This window comes from Orycteropus afer, unplaced genomic scaffold (genome assembly GCF_000298275.1).
Source record: "Orycteropus afer afer isolate SDZICR_OR568_19922 unplaced genomic scaffold, OryAfe1.0 scaffold00193, whole genome shotgun sequence".
Classification (NCBI taxonomy): Eukaryota; Metazoa; Chordata; class Mammalia; order Tubulidentata; family Orycteropodidae; genus Orycteropus; species Orycteropus afer.
The window spans coordinates 5,646,567-5,665,314 of NW_006921780.1; the positions used below are offsets into that span (position 1 = coordinate 5,646,567).

General features: G+C 42.2%; 1 protein-coding gene across 1 annotated transcript in view; it reads right to left on the reverse strand.

The window, feature by feature from the left end:
* The window catches only part of CD244 (CD244 molecule), a 46,789-nt gene that overhangs the window by 11,449 nt on the left and 16,592 nt on the right, over positions 1–18,748 (reverse strand). Inside the window, exons 2-7 of the mRNA XM_007947794.1 lie at positions 8,675–8,725; positions 7,516–7,845; positions 7,161–7,436; positions 5,588–5,718; positions 5,044–5,097; positions 2,263–2,322 (exon numbers count right to left, since the gene is read on the reverse strand). Coding sequence (XP_007945985.1) covers positions 2,263–2,322; positions 5,044–5,097; positions 5,588–5,718; positions 7,161–7,436; positions 7,516–7,845; positions 8,675–8,725 — 902 coding nt within the window. The remainder of the gene's footprint in view (positions 1–2,262; positions 2,323–5,043; positions 5,098–5,587; positions 5,719–7,160; positions 7,437–7,515; positions 7,846–8,674; positions 8,726–18,748) is intronic.

Consider the following 18,748-nt stretch of genomic DNA (forward strand, 5'->3'; position numbering starts at 1 on the left):
TAAGGGCATATTTGGGGACCCTAATATATGGCATAAACAGACTATCAAGTATAACCCAAAATGCACAAACAGCAGAAAATAAACTAGATGAATGGGACCTTCTAAAAATTAAATTTTTATGTGCTTCCAAGGACTTCCCCAAAGGAGTCAAAAGAGAACTTACAGATTGGAAAAAAATATTTGGTGATGATATATGTGACAAGGGACTTATGTCTAGAATTTATAGAAAACTCCAATACCTCAATAACAAAAAGACAAACAATCCAATTAAAAAATGGGCAGAAGACATGAATAGATACTTCACCAAGGAGGATATTCAAGCGACCAACAAACATATGCAGAAATGGCTCACGATCATTAGCCATTAGAGAGATGCTAATCAAAACAACGAGATACCATATTGCTCCAGCACTAGTAGCAAAGTTCAACAAGACACAAAATAATAAATGCTGGCAAGGATGTGGAGAGATTGAGACTCTCACACACTGCTGATGGGACTGTAAAATGGTACAACCACTGTGGAAAGAGTATGATGATTCCTTCAAAACTTGGAATTAGAAGTACCATTTGATCCAGCCATTCCATCACTAGGTATATATTCTAAAGAAGTGAGAGCCATGACAAGACAGACATATGCACACTCATGTTCATTGCAGCACTATTTACAATAACCAAAAGATGGAAACAAACTAGGTGTCCATCAACTGAGGAATGGATAACCAAACTTTGGTACATACACACAATGGAATACTATCCAACCCTAAAGAATAACCTAGAATCTGCAAAACACCACATAATGTGGATGAACTTGGAGGACATCATGCTGAGTGAAATAAGTCAATCACAGAAGGACAAATATTGTATTCGTCCATTATTGTAAAAATCAAGGAAAGATTTATCTATGGAAGGAAATTTTCTTTGTTGGTTACCAGGGGTGGGAGGGTAGGGTAGGGAATACTGTTAGATAGATAGAGATAAGCATTGATTTAGGTGAAGAGAAGGGCAATGTGCCAAATGTGAGTGATCAACATGGTGGCACTGAGGAAGAGGAAGACATAGAGAGGTATAATGGGAGGTGCAGACAACAAAGATGAACCCTTTTGCACATACAGTTCTGCGTTGTCAGTGAAGGCAAACATGGGTATACAGGTGAATAGATGGGTGGACAGGCTGAACTATTAGGTGTATCTATGCAGCAGGGAGTATACCCAAGACCATGTATAGGGTTGGCAGACAATGGTCCTAGAAGTGTATTTGTATGATCAGAATTCTCAGGTGTATAGTAGAGCTGACAAGAGGCAAGGTTGTAGTCATTCATTGGTTATAGCCAGCTACCCAGAGGGACCGAGCAGTTGAACCTGTGGGCTCAGGACCATAGTCACAGGGGACATCAAGCTCAATTGGCATAACATACTGCACAAAACATTGTTCCACCTCATATTTTTGCGAGTAGCAGCTGGGATCTTAAAAGCTTGCAAGCAGCCATCTAGATGCAATGATGGGTCTCTCCTCATCCAGAGCAAAGAAGAGTGAAGAAAAACAAAGATTCATGGAAACAGTCCTAGTGACTGGTACACCATGCGATCCTCAACCTGCACAACTATGGGATCAGAAGAACTAAATGGTGCCCACCTACCCCTGTCAACCACTCAGAGGGGGATCTATGTAGGAGATCCTGGATGGAGAGGGAGAACAATGTGGAACAAAACTCAAAATCATTTAGAAAAAAAAAAAAAAAGGTGGGAGGACCAGGTTTGCCAGTCTGATAGAGCCTGGTGGAACCACAGAGACTATGGCCCCTAGCTGCCCTTCAGGTCTGGAATTGAACCCACATCTGTGGCTTCCAGCCAAACAAAAGACAGGCATATGAGTTGAACATTTACCTGAGGTAGATACACTCCTTGGGGAGAACAATCATAGGAGAAAGAAGGGCTGTTTATGTACAGGGAGACAGTTCAGGGGGCAGGAGTACATGGAGGGATGGACAGAGGGAAGAGGTGACAGTTGGTAGGAAGTGGGAGGGGAACTGCTGCATTGTACTGAATTGTGGTCAATGTAATGAGACAAAGTGTATGTGAACTGCTGTATGGAAAGTGAATTCACTCTATAAATTTTCACCCAAATCATAATTAAAAAAAAAAAATCAAACAAATAATAAAAAAATTAACTTAAAAAAAGAGGGGGGGCGGGGAGTAAGTGTCTGACAGCCATTTGGAAGATCAAACCATAGGTATGAAAGGACTAGAAAAATCAGAGAGGTACCTGAGGCTGGATCCTGGAGTAAATGGTGTTGCTTTCTCTTGGGGGATTCTGCCTCTGCTCCTGCACAAGAAACAGTAAAGGGAGCATACAGTAACATGAAGTCTGTCTAGATTTTGAATGAGTTGGGAAAGACAGCACAAAGGAAAGAAGCCTGGGAGGGAGGTGGCATGGCCTCAGAGATCTCTCTCATTGGTTAACCCCAGGAAAGACAGTTTTTTTTTAAAAAAAAAAAAAAAAAGCAGACACACAGTGGAGCAGTGTCAAGAGTGAGTATGTCCCAGACATGACGAGATTTCATCGACCATCCTCCCAAGAGGCTCCTGCCACTTGCTTCACTTTGGTAACTTAGAAGCCCTTCCTTTCATTGCCTGAGTTTTCAACTAAGTCTGCCACATTAGATATTGAGTATGGCTATGCTCTGGGCCTTACTTTACCAGTGATGAGTGTAATACAACTTAGAGGATTTGAATGTTGTAAAGACTGAGCACATTTAAGCCCCTATCTGGATCTAATCTTGGGATCCAGGTTGCCCTTGGCCACAGACCAGCCCCTCAAGCAGCTACAGTGATGAATGGAGCCCTAGGCCGGAGGCCAAAGGCAGGGAGCACAGTGGCCCTTTCCCTTGCCCCACAGGGGATTACAGGTGGAATTATTTGATGCTGCTTGCCCCCTGAGCAAATGCTGCCAGTTTGAGCTCTGGTAAGGAGCCACTGGAGTCCAGCAGCACTCATTCAACAAAGTGTGAGCTCAACTCCAACTGAAGCAGGAGGAAGCCAAGCAGAACAGAGCAATCTCAGCTGTCCCTGGAGGCTGAGAGTCACAGGCATCTGGCCAAACACAGGAGTTTGTTGCTTTTTCCTCCTGCCCAGACCAGTGGAAAGTGTCCACAGAGAGCGTCTGAGCTGAGCCAAAGTGAGACCACATGAGCTTGATTTTAGCCCTTCCAACTAGACCCTGGAGAGAGTAGGGAGAAGCCAGGGAGGAATGGAATCAGTCAGGGAAGAACTCCAAGTCAGAAGTAGGGTAACAAGCCTGAATCTCTAAAAGGTTTCCTTTGCTCTTAATAATATTTTCCCCTATTTTTGTTTTGTTTTACCTAATCTAAAGTCTTGTTAATAGGAGGTAGGGTAGTGTTTTTAGTGAACACTCAAGCTTCAATTTCTGTAGATAGATGGATCTGTTGTCAGGAATTCATAGAGCACAACTCTGCCCACACCATAATATCCTCAGTGTTGGGGCAAAGAAACAGATGAGGGCAATATCCTGCTGAAACCTACAGCTCAGGGAAGCTGCTTGTCCACTATATAAGGCCTCATCTGCCAGAGGTGACTTTTGGTGCAATATCTCCTGAGGTCAAGCACTAGGAATGGTGGAAAATGACAATTCCTCCCCCTCCTTCACCTGGTAGGCCCTGCCTGTCAATTATGAGGAGGAAGAAGATAAACAGGTCAGAGGTTTTATGCTAGGCCTGTCACCACATCCTGCCCTACAGAGCAGTTAGAGGTGGGGGCACCTTGCAGACCCTCTGTGGTTTCCTACTCTTCCTGTGATGCTGTGCATTAGTTAATATGGTCCTTTAGCCATAGTCTTGCAAATGTCCCCAAATGACTGGGTAGAACTGGCTTGTGGCCCACCAAAGGAATTGGACAGCTTGCTAATAATACAATAAGGTGCATGGCACGCTTATGTGGGTGGGACCATGCAAATAAGGTGTATGGAACCCTGGTGAGGGGATTGGACAGTTTTGCCATCCCTCTAGTCTTAAAAGAACCAATTTCAAAGCAGAGGGGAGATTTCACTACCACCAAGAAAGGAGAGACAGGAGTGGAATGCGTACTTTGGGCCTGAGGTCCCTGAGCCAGGAACCTCCTACACCCAGGAGATGGAGAGCTGTAACACTGGAGACAGTGAGAGGCAGGAGCAGAGGTATGATGGCAGCAGATGGCAGCTGATGTAGCAAAACCAAGAGACCAGTAGCAGACAGCGCAGTGAGTTTCCCAGCCCATGGACCAAGAAAACTGAATGCCTTTGGGCAGGAGGTTTGGTCAGAATTGGTTTAAAAAAAATAATAAGATTGGAGAGAGGAGGCAAGTCTGACCTGCACCTCATAGAATCAGCCTTGGGCTGTTGATATTGATTCTCATTCCCCATTGTGAAGTTAGAGGAGGTCAGATGCCACCATACCATGTTTATACTTCCACTCCCCTGCATGGCAGACAGAGTTGCCCACTGCCTGCAGAGAGCTGAAAAAGAGATTCCTGGAGTAGCCTGTGCTAGCTGAACTGCCTTTGTGTTAACCTGGTTATTCTTTCTTCTTCCTAAAAGGCAGAGAATGTAGCCCCTGGGTCAGCTACAAAGCTGCTATGCTTTGGCTGGTCACACTGGCATCTTCCCCAGCCTGGGCAAGGATCAAGAGGCTCTCAAGAAGGCTCTGGATACAAGAATGTGCCCAGCTGGCAAGATGGGGCAGATGCAGGGACGCCAGCAGCAGCATTCTGCCTCCACTATTGGTTTCTGTTGTGCCCCATCCCTTTTCAGCAGTTACATTCTGCAACAAGATACCCCATCTGCCCACCTTGTCATCTCCTCTGCTCCTTTTCTTTTCCTCTTTCCTCCATCGCCAAAACTAGGAGGCAGATGGAAGAAGATAGCTGGGGAAGATTAAGAACCACATGAGGAGGACAATTGTCCAGTTCTCTTTGTCCTCCTGCTTTGAATGCATCCACTCAAAAGCATTTTCCAGACAAGTTGAGAGAGACCCTAGCCCCTAGGGTGCCATACTTGATTTCTCCTGCTTTGCAGATTGTTGATCTCTTCATAAATTGTCAGACATTCCTCTGTGATGTAACCTATGTGAGGAAGGAAGCAAAGAACACAACTGCAGAGATCTCCAGTGAGAATTCTGTCCAGGTTTCTACTTCTGGCAGGTTCTACTTCCACCCCAAATGGCCAAGACCTTGAGATATGTTCTGAGAAGGAGGCAAAAAAAAAAAAAAAAAACCACTCACTGCCATCAAGTCAATTCCGACTCATAGCAACCCCCATTGGGTTTCCAAGGTGGTAAATCTTCACAGAAGTAGATTGCCCCATCTTTCTTCCATGGAGTGGCTGGTGGGTTTGAACCTTCTGGTCGGCAGTCAAATGCCTTGAAAGGGCCAAGCCACTGCTGTATCCCTCCCCACCACTGCCACCATGCACACACATATATCCCAATACTCCTGAGGAAAAGTAGGTGCTGCACTCCCAGGCACCTCCCACTAGCCATAAGACCTCCCACTAGCCACAGGGCCAAGCCACTTGATACCAATGCCTCAGGCAACAGTACCTCCAGGGAAACCTTCCACTTACGTGGTTGCTTCATTTTCCTCCTCCACACACAAAAGCAGGTGAGGGTGCCAAGGAATAGTATGACTAGCAGAATCACAATGATCACCATAAGGTGCAGAAATTCGAATCCTAAGAAACACAAAAGGCCAGAGAACTGAGAGTTCAGCCCTCCCTCTGCCCCTTCCTACTTGTCTGCTGCATAGGTGATCTCAAAACCCACACTCGTTTCTGGTGTAGCTGCTTCCACATGCCCTATGAATTCACCATAAAGGTTGTCTCTCTCTGTTCATTTGGATGTCCTCCCCTGGAGTGAGGCCTAGAGCTTGAATGTTAATACCTGACAGACATGCCAATTTCAGATTCTACTCCATAAACTGTGTGTCCTTGAGCAATTTACTTAACCTCTGTGAGCCTCACTTTTCTCATCCTGTAAAAAAGGGGTAATGTTGTCTACCTATGGGGGTTAATTACAGGAGTCTTCTGGTTAGTAGTCAAATGCCTTAGGCACTAAACCACCAGAGCTCCTATTACATGAACTAACCTACGTAAAACCTCTGCTGTATAGCTATTCATTGATTTTTAGCTCAACACATTTCTTCTGTACCTACTGAGTGCCAGGATTCTCTCCCATTTCATCTTCCTGCTACTCCTAACTTCACTGCTCTTCCTTATTTGAACTTCTGCATCTAACAATGTGTCGTGCATGTAGCCTGATACATAGTCCAAACCAACAAGAAGGGAAGGGAATAGGATTAAATGTTCCAGATGCTGGTTGACTAGGTTCTTTACAAACATTATCTAATTTAATCTTAATAACAATCCTGTGAAGGACTTATTATTATCATCCCTATCTTACCCAAGAGAAAAAAATGAGGCTCAGAGGAGTTAATGAATTTGCCTGAAAGCACAAAGCTAGTAATGGCAAAGCCTATTCTTGACCCCAAAAGCCAGTGTCCTTGTCACTACACATTGTACCTCAATCTTATTCACTTCCTTTTTGCCCACAAGTACTTAGTTTTGTTGTCCAGATTTTAGTACAAGTTTCTTAAGGATAAGGACTGCATTTGGTTTTTTCCCTGTAATGCCCATGCTGATGGCCCATTAGATCTTTGTTTATCTGATAAAAAGTGATGCAAACTTAACTCAGGGCAACTCTCAGGATGAACATAAGCATAAACCAAGAAATCACTGCCTAGGTTACTGTCGTGCAGTGTAGTTTTCTCTTGGGGAACTATATAGCTTTGGGCAAATTATCACTCAGAAGGAGGAAGCAGGTTTCCCTCAGTGTCTCAGAAGAATAAAATAATAGTTAGGAGCCATTGCAGGACTGTGGCTCAACAACAACGGAAAACTTATATCTCCCAGAAAGAGATTCTTCATGGGGATAAAGCTCTTCCCAGACTAGGACAGGCCTTACTTGACCAGGACTGTGTGCCTAAAGGTCAAGATTCCCTGAGAAAAGGGCTATAAGGCACTGGGAGATGCAGCCAAGGATCTCATACCAGGTCTCTCTTGCATACAAGAGGCCCAATACCTTGAGCCCCTGTGATAGCCCAAAGTGGCCTTCTTACTCTGATGGGCACTCAGACATCCCTGGGTGAGGTTGAAGGTATCGCTTTTCCAGCTGACAAGGTTGCTGACGTTGCAGGTGTAAGTGTATGAGCTGTTGGCATGGATCTGCTCCACCAGATGGGTGAGGTTCCTTGATGTCTGGATCAGCTTGCTCCCTCTGTACCAAGCATAGGTCACATTCTCACCCTTGGAGACCAAGCAGGACAGAGCTATTTGGCACATTCCACTGTCCAGGGTCTTCCTCTGCTCCTGCAAGCGGGGCTTTTCAACGTGATCTACAAGCAGAGATTCTGATCAGAAAGGTGCAGAAAATACAAGCCCTGGTGGAGTCAGGGACAGGACAAGCTGACTCACCATATACAGAAACTTGGAACTTCATTTTGCATAATATCCCAGACTCTTCAGTGACCTCCAGGAAGTAGAAGCCACTGTCCTGCTGCTGAGATGCATTGATGGAAAGAGCCAAGTCTTTGCTCATAAAAATGAGTCGATTGTTGAAATACTTCTTAACCCAAGATTCATAGTCAATGCTGTCATTATTCTTCCAAGACAGTATCACATAACATTTTGGATCTGAGGACAACTGCACCTTCCATTTGACAGAGTGTACCTTTGGTGGTATATTGGATGGACGTAACCAGAGAGCTCTTCCTGAGAGGCCAATCACATGGTGAGTAGTAAAACCTAGGCATTCCAGGAAAGAGAACCTAGGCTGAGGATGGCAAGAAAGGTATCAGTCCTGAGCAATTTGAGCAGTTGGGGATAACTTTGCCTATGCCAAGGCCAGAGTATGGAGAGTATGTGTCTGAGAAGCCCAGAGCCTAAGAGAACCTCAATACATACTTCCTTTATCTGCTTCTGTTTCTCCTCTAAGCTCTGTGCCTCTAGTCTGAAGGAGCCCACAGGCCAATACTAGTAGCTAAAATCTCTTGAGAACTTACTATGTGACAGGGAAGTTTTTTAAGAATTGATATGTTTTAGTTATTTAACTTCACAGTGACACCTATGGGGAGTCTTATCCCCATCTTGTTGTGTTGTGTTGTTATGTGCTGTTGAGTCGGCCCCGACTCAAGCGACCCCTCCTTGGGTTGCCGAGGCATTATCACCATGGAAGTAGATTGCCCAACCTTCCTTCCAAGGAGTGGCTGGTGGGTTTGAACCGCCAGCCTTCTGGTTAGCAGTCAAGTGCCTTAGGCACTATGCTACCAGTTACTATAAGCAACTGGGTCAAGTTACAAGATGAGTTTAAAACACAGTCACTTAGGCTTTAGAGCATGAACTCAGAACCATCATGTCACTAAACACCAGATTACATATTGGTATGATTCCTTCCCAGTGACACTGAGGCAACCACTAGTGACCAGTGGTGGCTGCTGAAGAAACTGAATGGCCAGACTCAGTAAGATTAACATTCCACAATGAATTCATGGTTCACTCCTCTGTCTTCCCATAGAGCTGAATTCATAATCCTCTCTTATAGCACTTGGCACATTGGATTGTAATCATTACTCACAGATGGTTGCCAATCTTGTAGTCACTGGAAAGCGTCCACAAGCATTGCTACCTAGAAAAGAATTAGAAATATCTCAAGCAAGAAAAGGCATTTGATAAAATCCATCATTCTTTCTTGATGAAAATCCTCAACAATATTGGAATAGAAATGAAGTTCCTCAATATGATTAAGAGCATATATGAAAAATCAATAGTCAACATTACACTTAACAGAGAAAGATTGAAAGCTTTCCTTTTGATGTCAGGAATAAGACAAGATTGCCCACTCTTGCCACCTCTATTCAATATTGTATTTGAAGTCTTAGCCAGGGTAATAAGACAAGTAAAAGAGATAAAAGTTATCTAAATCAGAAAAAAAGAAGTAAAATTATCTCTATTTGTGGATGATATGATCCTATATATAGAAAATCTCAAAGAATCCACAAGAAAGCTAATGGAGGAATTTAGCAAAGTTGCAGGGTACAAGGTCAATAAACAAAAATCAGTTAGGTTTCTATACACCAGCAATGAGAAATCTGAAAGGGAAATTAGGGACACAATTCCATTTACAATAGCATCTAAAAGAATAAACTACCTAGGAATAAATCTAACCAGGATGTGAAGGACTTCTACAGTGAAAATTATAAAACACTGCATAAAGAGATTAAAGAAGACATAAACAAATGGAAAGATGTTCTGTACTCATGGATTGGAAGACAATATTTTAAAGAATATTCTATTCCATTATTCTAATGGAATAGAAAAAAGAATCCAGAAATAAACCCACACATCTGTGGTAAATGGATTTTTGAGAAAGGTGCTGTATTAAAAATTTCTTGTCACAGACAAGTAAGTGCATCCATAACAACATCCATTTGTTGAAGCATCTCAATGGGAGTTCTGTCAATTCCTAGAGCCTTGTTTTTCACCAATTCCTTTAGTGCAGCTTGGACTTTTTACTTCAATAACATTGGTTCTTGATCAAATTCCACCTCCTGAAATAGTTAAATGACAACCAATTATTTTTTGTACAGTGACTCTGTCTATTCCTTCACTCTTCTTTTGATGCTTCTTACATCATTCAATATTTTGCCCATTGTTGTTGTTGTTAGGTACCATCAAGTTGTCTCTGACTCATAGTGACCATATGCACAGCAGAACAAAACACTGCCAGGTTCTGAACCAGCCTCATAAAACTTGCTATACCTGAGCTCATTGTTGCAGTCACTGTTGTCAGTCCATCTCATTGAGGGCCATCACCTTCCACACTGACCCTTCACTTAACTAAGCCTGATACAAGAAATGGTTCCTCTGACAACATAACCAAAGTAGGTGAGACCTAGTCTGGCCATTCTCACTTCCAAGGAGTATTCTGGCTGCACTTATTCCAGGACAGATTTGTTAGTTCTTTTAGCTGTCCATGGTACTCTAAGCATTCTTCTCCAACACCACAACTCAAAAGCATCAACTCATCTTTGGTCTTCCTTATTCATTGTCCAGCTCTCACACACATATGAGATGATTGAAAATACCATGGCTTGGGTTAGGTGCACTGTGGTGATTAAATTTGTGTGTCAAGTTGGCTGAACCTGGTTGAGTGGTTGGGCAGCTGAATGTAGTCATTCCCCATAGTGATTTTGGTAATTAACTCCATGGTGGAATTTATTGGAGCAGCTGAGTAGTTGCTTTGGGTATGTGGTCTGCTTCCTATATATAAGAAACAGCTTTGGGAATGGTCTCTAGCTTACGGCACGCTTGAAACCTGAATGTAGTCGAGTTGTTCAGAAGCCTGCCAAGTTCTGCCAATCCTGGGAATTTTAATGGACTTGAATGAATGGCCTGCCACATGGTTTGGTAACATCGGGACTGTGCTTTTTTACTTGTCAGCCTTTAGCTTGTCAGCCTCAGCAGCCAGCAGCTGAGTGAAGACAAGCCTCTAGCTGCAGTGGGGTGGGTGCAGGAGGCAGAGCTGAAGGCCAAGGTTGAGGGGCTTTTACCCAGCCCCTAGAGCCTGGTACTTTGAACTCGGACTTAAAGCCTTCAAATTGTAAGAATAAACTACTGTTTGTTAAAGCCACCCCATTTGTGGCATATTCCTGTCAGAGTGGTACTAGGTAACCCAAAACTGCACCTTAGTCTTCAAGAAGACATCTTTGCTCTTCAGCACTTGAAAGAGGTCAATGCCTATGTCTGAAGATTTGCCCAATGCTATATAGATCGTCTGATATCTTGACTGCTGGTTCTATTGGCGCTGATTGAAGAACCAAGTGATTTGAAGCCCTTGACAACTTCAATCTTTTCTCCATTTATCGTGAAGCTGTTTATTGGACCAGTTGTGAGGATTTTTGTTTTCTTTATATTGAGCTATAATCCATACTGCAGACTGCAGTCTTTAATCTTCATCAGTAAGTCCTTCAAGTCATCCTCACTTTCAGCAAGTAAAGTTGAGTCATCTGCATATCACAAGTTGTTAATTTGTCTTTCTCCAATCCTGATGCCACATTCTTCTTCATATAATCCAGGTTCTCAGATTATTTGCTCAGCACACAAGTTGAATAAGTATGGTGAAAGGTTACAACCTTGATGCCTTCTTGATTTTGAACCATGCAGTGTCCTGTTGTTCTGTTTGAACAACAGCCTCCTGATCTATGTACAGGTTCCTCGTGGGTACAATCAGGTGTTCTGGAATTTCCATTCTTCTCAATGTTGTCCATAATTTGTTATGATCTACACAATCAAGTGTTTTTGCATAGTCAATAAAATATAAGTAAACATCTTTCTGGTATTCTTTGCTATCAGCTAAGAATACCATGTCAGATGGCTGACATCAGCAATGATATCCCTCATTCCTGTCCTTTTCTGAATCCATCTTGCATTTCTGGAAGTTCTCTGTCAATATACTGCTGCAACTGTTTTTGAATGATCTTCAGTTAGATTTACTTGCATGTGATATTAATGATGTTGTTTGATAATTTCCACATTTTATGGGATCACTTTTCTTTGGAATGAGTACAAATATGGATCTCTTCCAGTCAGTTGGCTAGGTAGCTATCTTCCAAATCTCTTTGCATAGCCAAGTGAGTGCCTCCAGCACATCATCCATTTGTTCAAACATCTCAATGGGTATTCTATCCATTCCTGGAGCCTTGTTTTTTTGCCAATTCTTTCCGTGCAGCTTCAACTTCTTCCTGAAGTTCTTGATACCATTGGTTCTTGATCATATGCCACCTCCTGAAATGGATGAACATAGATCAATTCATTTTGGTACAATGACGCTGTGTACTCCTTTCATCTTCTTTTGATGTTTCCTGCATCATTCAATATATTGCCCATAAAATCTTCAATATTGCAACTTGAGGCTTAAACTTTTACTTCAGTTCTTTCACTTGGAGAAATGCTGAGCGTGTTCTTCCCTTTTGGTTTTCTAACCCCAGGTCTTTGTTTATTTCATTATACCAGTTGGTTGTCTTCTCAAGCTGCTCTTTGAAATTTTCTGTTCAGCTCTTTTATCTTATCATATCTTGCATTTACTTTAGCTACTCCCCACTCAAGGACAAGTTTCAGAGTCTCCTCTGACATCCATTTGGGTCTTTTCTTCCTTTTCAGCCTTTTGAATGATCTCTTGCTTTCTTCATGGATGGTGTTCTTGATGTCATCCCACAGTTCTTCTGGTTTTCAGTCACTGGTGTTCAATGAATCAAATCTATTCTTTAAATGATCTCTAAATTCAGGTGGGATATAATCAAGGTCATATTTTGGCTTTTGTGAACTTATTTTAATTGCCTTCATCTTCAACTTGAACTTGCATATGAGAAATTGATGGTCTGATCCACAGTCAACTCCTAGACTTGTTTTGACTGAAGATATTGAGCTTCTCCCTTGCCAATTGTCACAGATGTAATTGATCTGATTCTTCTGTATTTCATCTGGCGTGGTCCATGTGTTTAGCTGCCATTTGTGTTATTGGAAATAGGTATTTGCAATAAATAAGTTGTTGGTCTTGCAAAATTCTGTCATGTGATCTCCAGTGTCATGTCTATCACCAAGGCCATATTTTTCAACTACCTGTGATTCTTCTTTGTGTCCAACTTTTACATTCCAATCACCAGTAATAATCAATACATCTTGATTGCATGTTTGGTCAATTTCAGATTGCAGAAGTTGGTGAAAATCTTCAATTTCCTTATCTTTGGTTTTAGTGCTTGGTGTGTACATTTGAATAATAGTAGCATTGACTGGTCTTCCTTGTAGGCATATGGATAGTATTCTATCACTGACAGCATTGTACTTCAGGATATATCTCGAAACAATCAATCTTTGTGACGATGAATGCCATGCCATTCCTCTTCAATGTTTTATTCCCAGAATAGCAGATTGTATGATTATCGGACTCAAAATGGCCAAAATCAGTCCATTTCAGCTCACTAAAACCTATGATAGCAATCTTTATGTGTTCATTTCATTTTTGTCAACTTCCAATATTTCTAAATTCGTACTTTGTACATTCCACATTCTGAACACTTAATTGTGCTCCTGAGGAATCTGTATGTAGACCAGGAGGTTGTTGTTTGAGCAAAACAAGGGGCTACTGCACGATTTAAAGTCAGGAAGGAAGTACATCAGGGTTGTACCCTTTTACCATACTTATTCAATCTGTATGCTGAGAAAATAATCTAAGAAGCTGGACTATATGAAGAATAACACAGCATCAGGGTTGAAAGAATACTCACTGATAACCTGTGATACAGTGCAGGACTGGGCAGACCAGAATAACATATATTGGCACAGCTGGCCTGATAGAAAGAATGAATGGCTTATTGAAGAAGCAATTGAGACGAGAAACTCAGCCATTCACAGGATGAACTAAGAGGCTCCCGGATGCAATTAGGGCCTTAAGTGAATTTGAGCACAAAGGCACTCAAGTACACATACACTATTGACTCAGGAACCAGCCACCACCCTACTAATCCAGGTGCAAGAACCCTCTGAAGATACAGGGCTACCCCAGACAGGAGCACAGGGTAACTTGCTTTTGCCCTTGCCACAAGACTTAGTCACTGGAGACACTATAGTCACCTTACTCTAGATTTGGCAAACAGGGCCCCATTGGTTTGTCTTTTCTGCACCATGGGGCTTAGGCCTAGAGCAGAATTTAAAGGTTACCCCCATTTTTATACCCAAGGCCACCAAAAACCATAAAGGTGCATAATCCAGGTTTGTGTATGTCCAAAGAAATATTATTTATGTCTCTTTGAATTATTGTAATTCCCTCTTGCTCTTCTCAGACCTCCCCTCCAAAACTGAACCTCTAGGACAGTGAATACGGTATTACAAACCAGGGATGTCTCCTCAAGCTGGAACAGTTCTGAGTTAAGATCCTCAGGTATAATGCCTTTTATTAGATGAACATGACCTACCTGTTTTAGTGCCTAATAAACGTCTTTCCATCCATAGGTTAGTGACCCCTTCCTGTTTGCTGACTGGGCCAAACTGTAGCCAAGCTCTGTAAACACAGCAATTGCTGAGTTTGTGGAGAACTGTCTTTGTCCTCCTTGACTGTTCTACCATGGCTGATAGACCCAGCTAATGCCAATGCATGAAGTGTTCTCTTTTACTGATCAAACAGCAGCCTCCTAAAGCAGTTTCAATCTCTCTCTGCCTTTTGGCATCATATCCTTTTATCTTTCCTTAGATTTTGTGTTTTTATTGTGATGTGTTGCTGTTGCTTATATTGTAATTGTGGTGTATGGCTGCACCATACCTCTGCTGCCTTGGCTCAGGGAGTACTGAAGAAGACTGGAGCGATAAGATTGTAAGGACAATCTTAGCATATGTGGGGTGGAATATAGGATAAACACTGCATACCTCAAAAAAAGTCCTGATAACACCACTCCAGGGACTTATCTGGCTGTCTCATTCTGATCATTGTTTTTGTGGGCATGCTGGGCTGTAAGCCATGCCTTGAAACAGCTCCAAGAGATTTACAAGGACAACTGGACCCAAAGCTCTACTTCCTGGAACACAGGTGTGCAAGAATGAGAGTCAAAGGTTATGTGAGCCTGGCAGGATGCCCCTTTTGTGTACTTCAGTATAAAACTTGTGTATAGCTTTAAAGTGGTGCAGTTCTCTCTCTCTCTCTCTCTCTCTCTCTCTCTCTCTCTCTCTCTCTCTTTCTGTCCTATCTGTCCAGCTTCTGCCTCAGGACTCCCTCTTAGTACAAATCCAAGTCACAGAGCATGGCTCTGGGTCATTTCTGCACTCTCTCAGTCCTTAGTGGGAGTGTTGCCCTGAACTCACTGGGAATTCCAGTCAACAGGTAAATATATGGTGACCAAAGATTGTTAGTGGTTACCAGGGGCAGGAGGGAGGGAGAAGGGAACTATTGCTTACGAGGCACTGAGATCCTGTTTATGGTGAAGAAAAATTTGCATTTATTAAGGATAAAAGTTGCATAGCCAATTCATGTAATTGACGTCAGTAAGCTGTACAGTGTAAAAAGTTGAATTGGCAAATGTGTGCTATCTATGTTCACATACATACACACACACACACACACACACACACAAGAGAAGCTTCTGAGGCTGCTTATGTACAGCATGAGCATGGGATTTGATTTCTTGGTTTGAAGATTTAGGGTCATTGTTCATGGAATATCCCAATTAATTGGCCTAATATGTTTAGTGTTTCTGTTCTACCTCTTAGTTTGTTGTGTCTTCTGGGGTCTTAAAACCTTGCCACCCAAGGTACAAAAACTGGTCTCTATTTGCCTAGAGAAACAGAGGATGAAGTAGAGTCAGGAATACTAAACCCAAACCTAATAGGAAGAAGAAATTGAATGTGTGGCTAATTGCTTCCATCAACAACTCCCTCCTTTGCCATGACACCAGAAGAATGGGATGGTGCCTAGTGCCCAGTGACTTAAACTGGACTTATATATGGCCTTTCTAGCCATGGTCTTGTAATTACCATCAAATGATTAGGTGGGACTCTGTAAATAGGTGCATGTGGTCTACTGAGGGGACTGGACAAAATCCTGCTCAAAAGGGGGAAATTGTAGAACAGAATTTAAAATTCTCACAAAATCCTGCATTTCTGGAGCCACTGAGACTTGATGAATTTCCAAAACTATCACCATGAGATAATCTTTAAACCTTAAACCAAAAATATCCCCTGAAGTCTTCCTTAAATAAAACAATAGTTTAACTTATCAAAGAATGTCTGCCTTGAGTATTGTACTCTTTAAAAAAAAAAAAAAAAAACTATCTATATAGGATCACTGACAACAACTCAAAAGTTTAGATAGGTAGCTTAAGTGGCTATAAGTTTATGTTACTGGGGGGAGAACAATTCATAAAAAGGGATGAGAATGGCCATACAACTTGAAGAATGTAATCAAAGTCAGTGTATTGTACATGTAGAAATTGTTGAATTGGTTATGTTCTGTTGTACATATTTTCAACAAAAAATAAATTAATAAAATTGAAAAAATGATATGGTGACAGCATTAGACCTCTTTTAACTTCACAGGGGGAGACTGAATCAAACATGTATCCTCTTTCCAACCTTTCTATCAGATCTGACTCCAAACATCCCTCCCAGTCATTCTCTACTTCTCTGCCAAGTTCAAGAATTCATTGCAATGTCCACACAGAACTCACAGGCCATAGTTACAGTTATAGGATGTATTGGGGCATTAACAGGCTATAATTCAGGATCGGGAAGAATTCAGGACACAGTTCTTTGATCAAGACAGGCTCTCAACCATGCCCAGAGGCGGGCCTCTCTCTGGCCCTTGGCCCCTCAGTACATTCTCTGCACTGATCAGACAAGTGTTACAAAGCTTTTTAACTCCTCCAATAACTGCCTGGGGGCCACCCCACTTTATCAGTAAGCTTCAGTCTGAAGGCACTCAGCTTTCTCCCGCCGTGAATCAGCAAGCCTAACTCCACAGACAAGTACCCAAAGGCACTCCACTCCACCAGCAACTCTCCTGCCCAGCGGCACTCAGCTCTTTGGCTCCATGAGTTGGCACACCCACTGTAATTGCCTTGCTCCGTAGGCCTGGAACCCCACTGCACCATCTTGTGCCAGTCTCTTAGTTCTGCTGCTGCCATTTCTCTGCCACCACTTCTCATCATCTCACACCATCTCCAGTGTTACAGCTCTCTTTCTGTTTCCTGGATTTAGGAGGTTCTCAGTGCAGGGACCCTAGAGCCAAAGGACATGCTCCACTCCCATCTCTTCTTCTTGGTGGTAGTGGTCTTCTACTTCCACCTCTGGGATGGTTCATTTTAAGCCTAGTAGGATGACAAACCTGACCAATCCCCTCATTAGAGTTCATACACCTTATTTGCATGATCCCACCCCCAAAATGGTTCCATGAACTTATTGCATGGTTCTACCTTCACAAAAGTTCCATGGACCTTATTTGCATTTTTATCAGGCTGCCCAATACCCTTGGTGGGTCACATGCACCTTATTTGCGTAGTCTTACCCAATCATTTGCTGAGAGCTAAAAGATCATGGCTAGAAAAGCCATATAAAAGCCATCCATTGCACTGTAAAAATAAATTATTTTCTTTAAAAATGTCCTAGCCATTTCCCAACACTTCCTACTCTGGTAAGCCAGATGGGAGTAAGCTATGTGGAGGTGTGACATATAGCTGGTTGCCTTTGCCCACCCCAGAGAATCCTAGTGCAGTCAATGGGGGAAAATGGCATTTTGGGAAGGAAAATTGTTGGTGTCACCCAGTGGATGCAAGAAAAAAGTCTGTCTGATGGGAGGTGCTCAAGGAGAATTTGGAGGAGAGGCTAGGAGATAGAGAGAAGTATACAGGCCGCTCCTATCAAAAGGAGAGCAATGAAAAGACATGGACTTTTAAATGTCCATCTGCATTGTAAATGCACTTATATCCAGCCACACTTCCACCCTGTCATTTCCTCAAGACACAAAATAAATAATTTAATAATTGTAATTAGTAAATTGACCAAATATGCAATCAAGATGTGTTGATTATCACTGGTGATTGAAATGCAAAAGTTGGAAAAAATGAAGAATCACTGGTGGCTGGAAAATGTGGCCTTGATGATAGAAATAATGCTGGAAATCCATGATATAATTTTGCAAGACAAATGACTTATTCATTGCAAGAACCTTTTTTCAACAACATAGACAGCAGCTATACACAGGGACTTCATGAGATGGAGTACACAGGCATCAGATTGACTACACCTGTAGAAAGAGCCAAAACAAGGTCAGGAGCTGATTGTGGAACAGACCATCAATTGCTCATATGCAAGTTCAACTTGAAGTTGAAGACAATTAAAATAAGTTCACAAGAGCAAAAATATGACCTTGAATATATCTCTCCTGAATTTAGAGACCATCTAAAAAATAGATTTGATGCACTGAACACCAGTGACTGAAAACCAGAGGAATTGTGGGTTGACATCAAGAACATGATTCATGAAGAAAGCAAAAGGTCATTTGAAAGACAAGAAAGGAAAAAAAGACCAAAATGAATGTCAGAAGAGACTCTGAAACTTGCTCTTGAGTGGAGAGTAGCTAAAGTGAATGAAAGAAATGACAAGATAAAAGAGCTGAACAGAAGATTTCAAAGAGCAGTTCAAGAAGACAAAGTCAATTATTATAATGAAATGTGCAAAAACCTGGGGTTAGAAAACCAAAAGGGAAGAACACCCTTGGCATTTCTCAAGCTGAAAGAACTGAGGGAAAAATTTAAGCCTCGAGTTGCAATATTGAAAGATTCTATGGGCAAAATATTGAATGATGCAGAGAACATCAAAAGAAGATGGAAGGAATACACAGAGTCACTGCATCAAAAAGAACTGGTTGATCTTCCTCCATTTCAGGAGGTGGCATATGATCAAGAACCAATGGTATTGAAGGAAGAAGTTGAAGCTGCACTGAAGGAATTGGCGAAGAATAAGGCTCCAGGAATTGACAGAATACCCACTGAGATGTTTCAACAAATGGATGCCCTTCTGGAGGCACTCACTCGGTTATGGCAAGATATTTGGAAGACAGCTACCGGCCAACTGACTGGAAGAGATACATATTTTGTACCCATTCCAA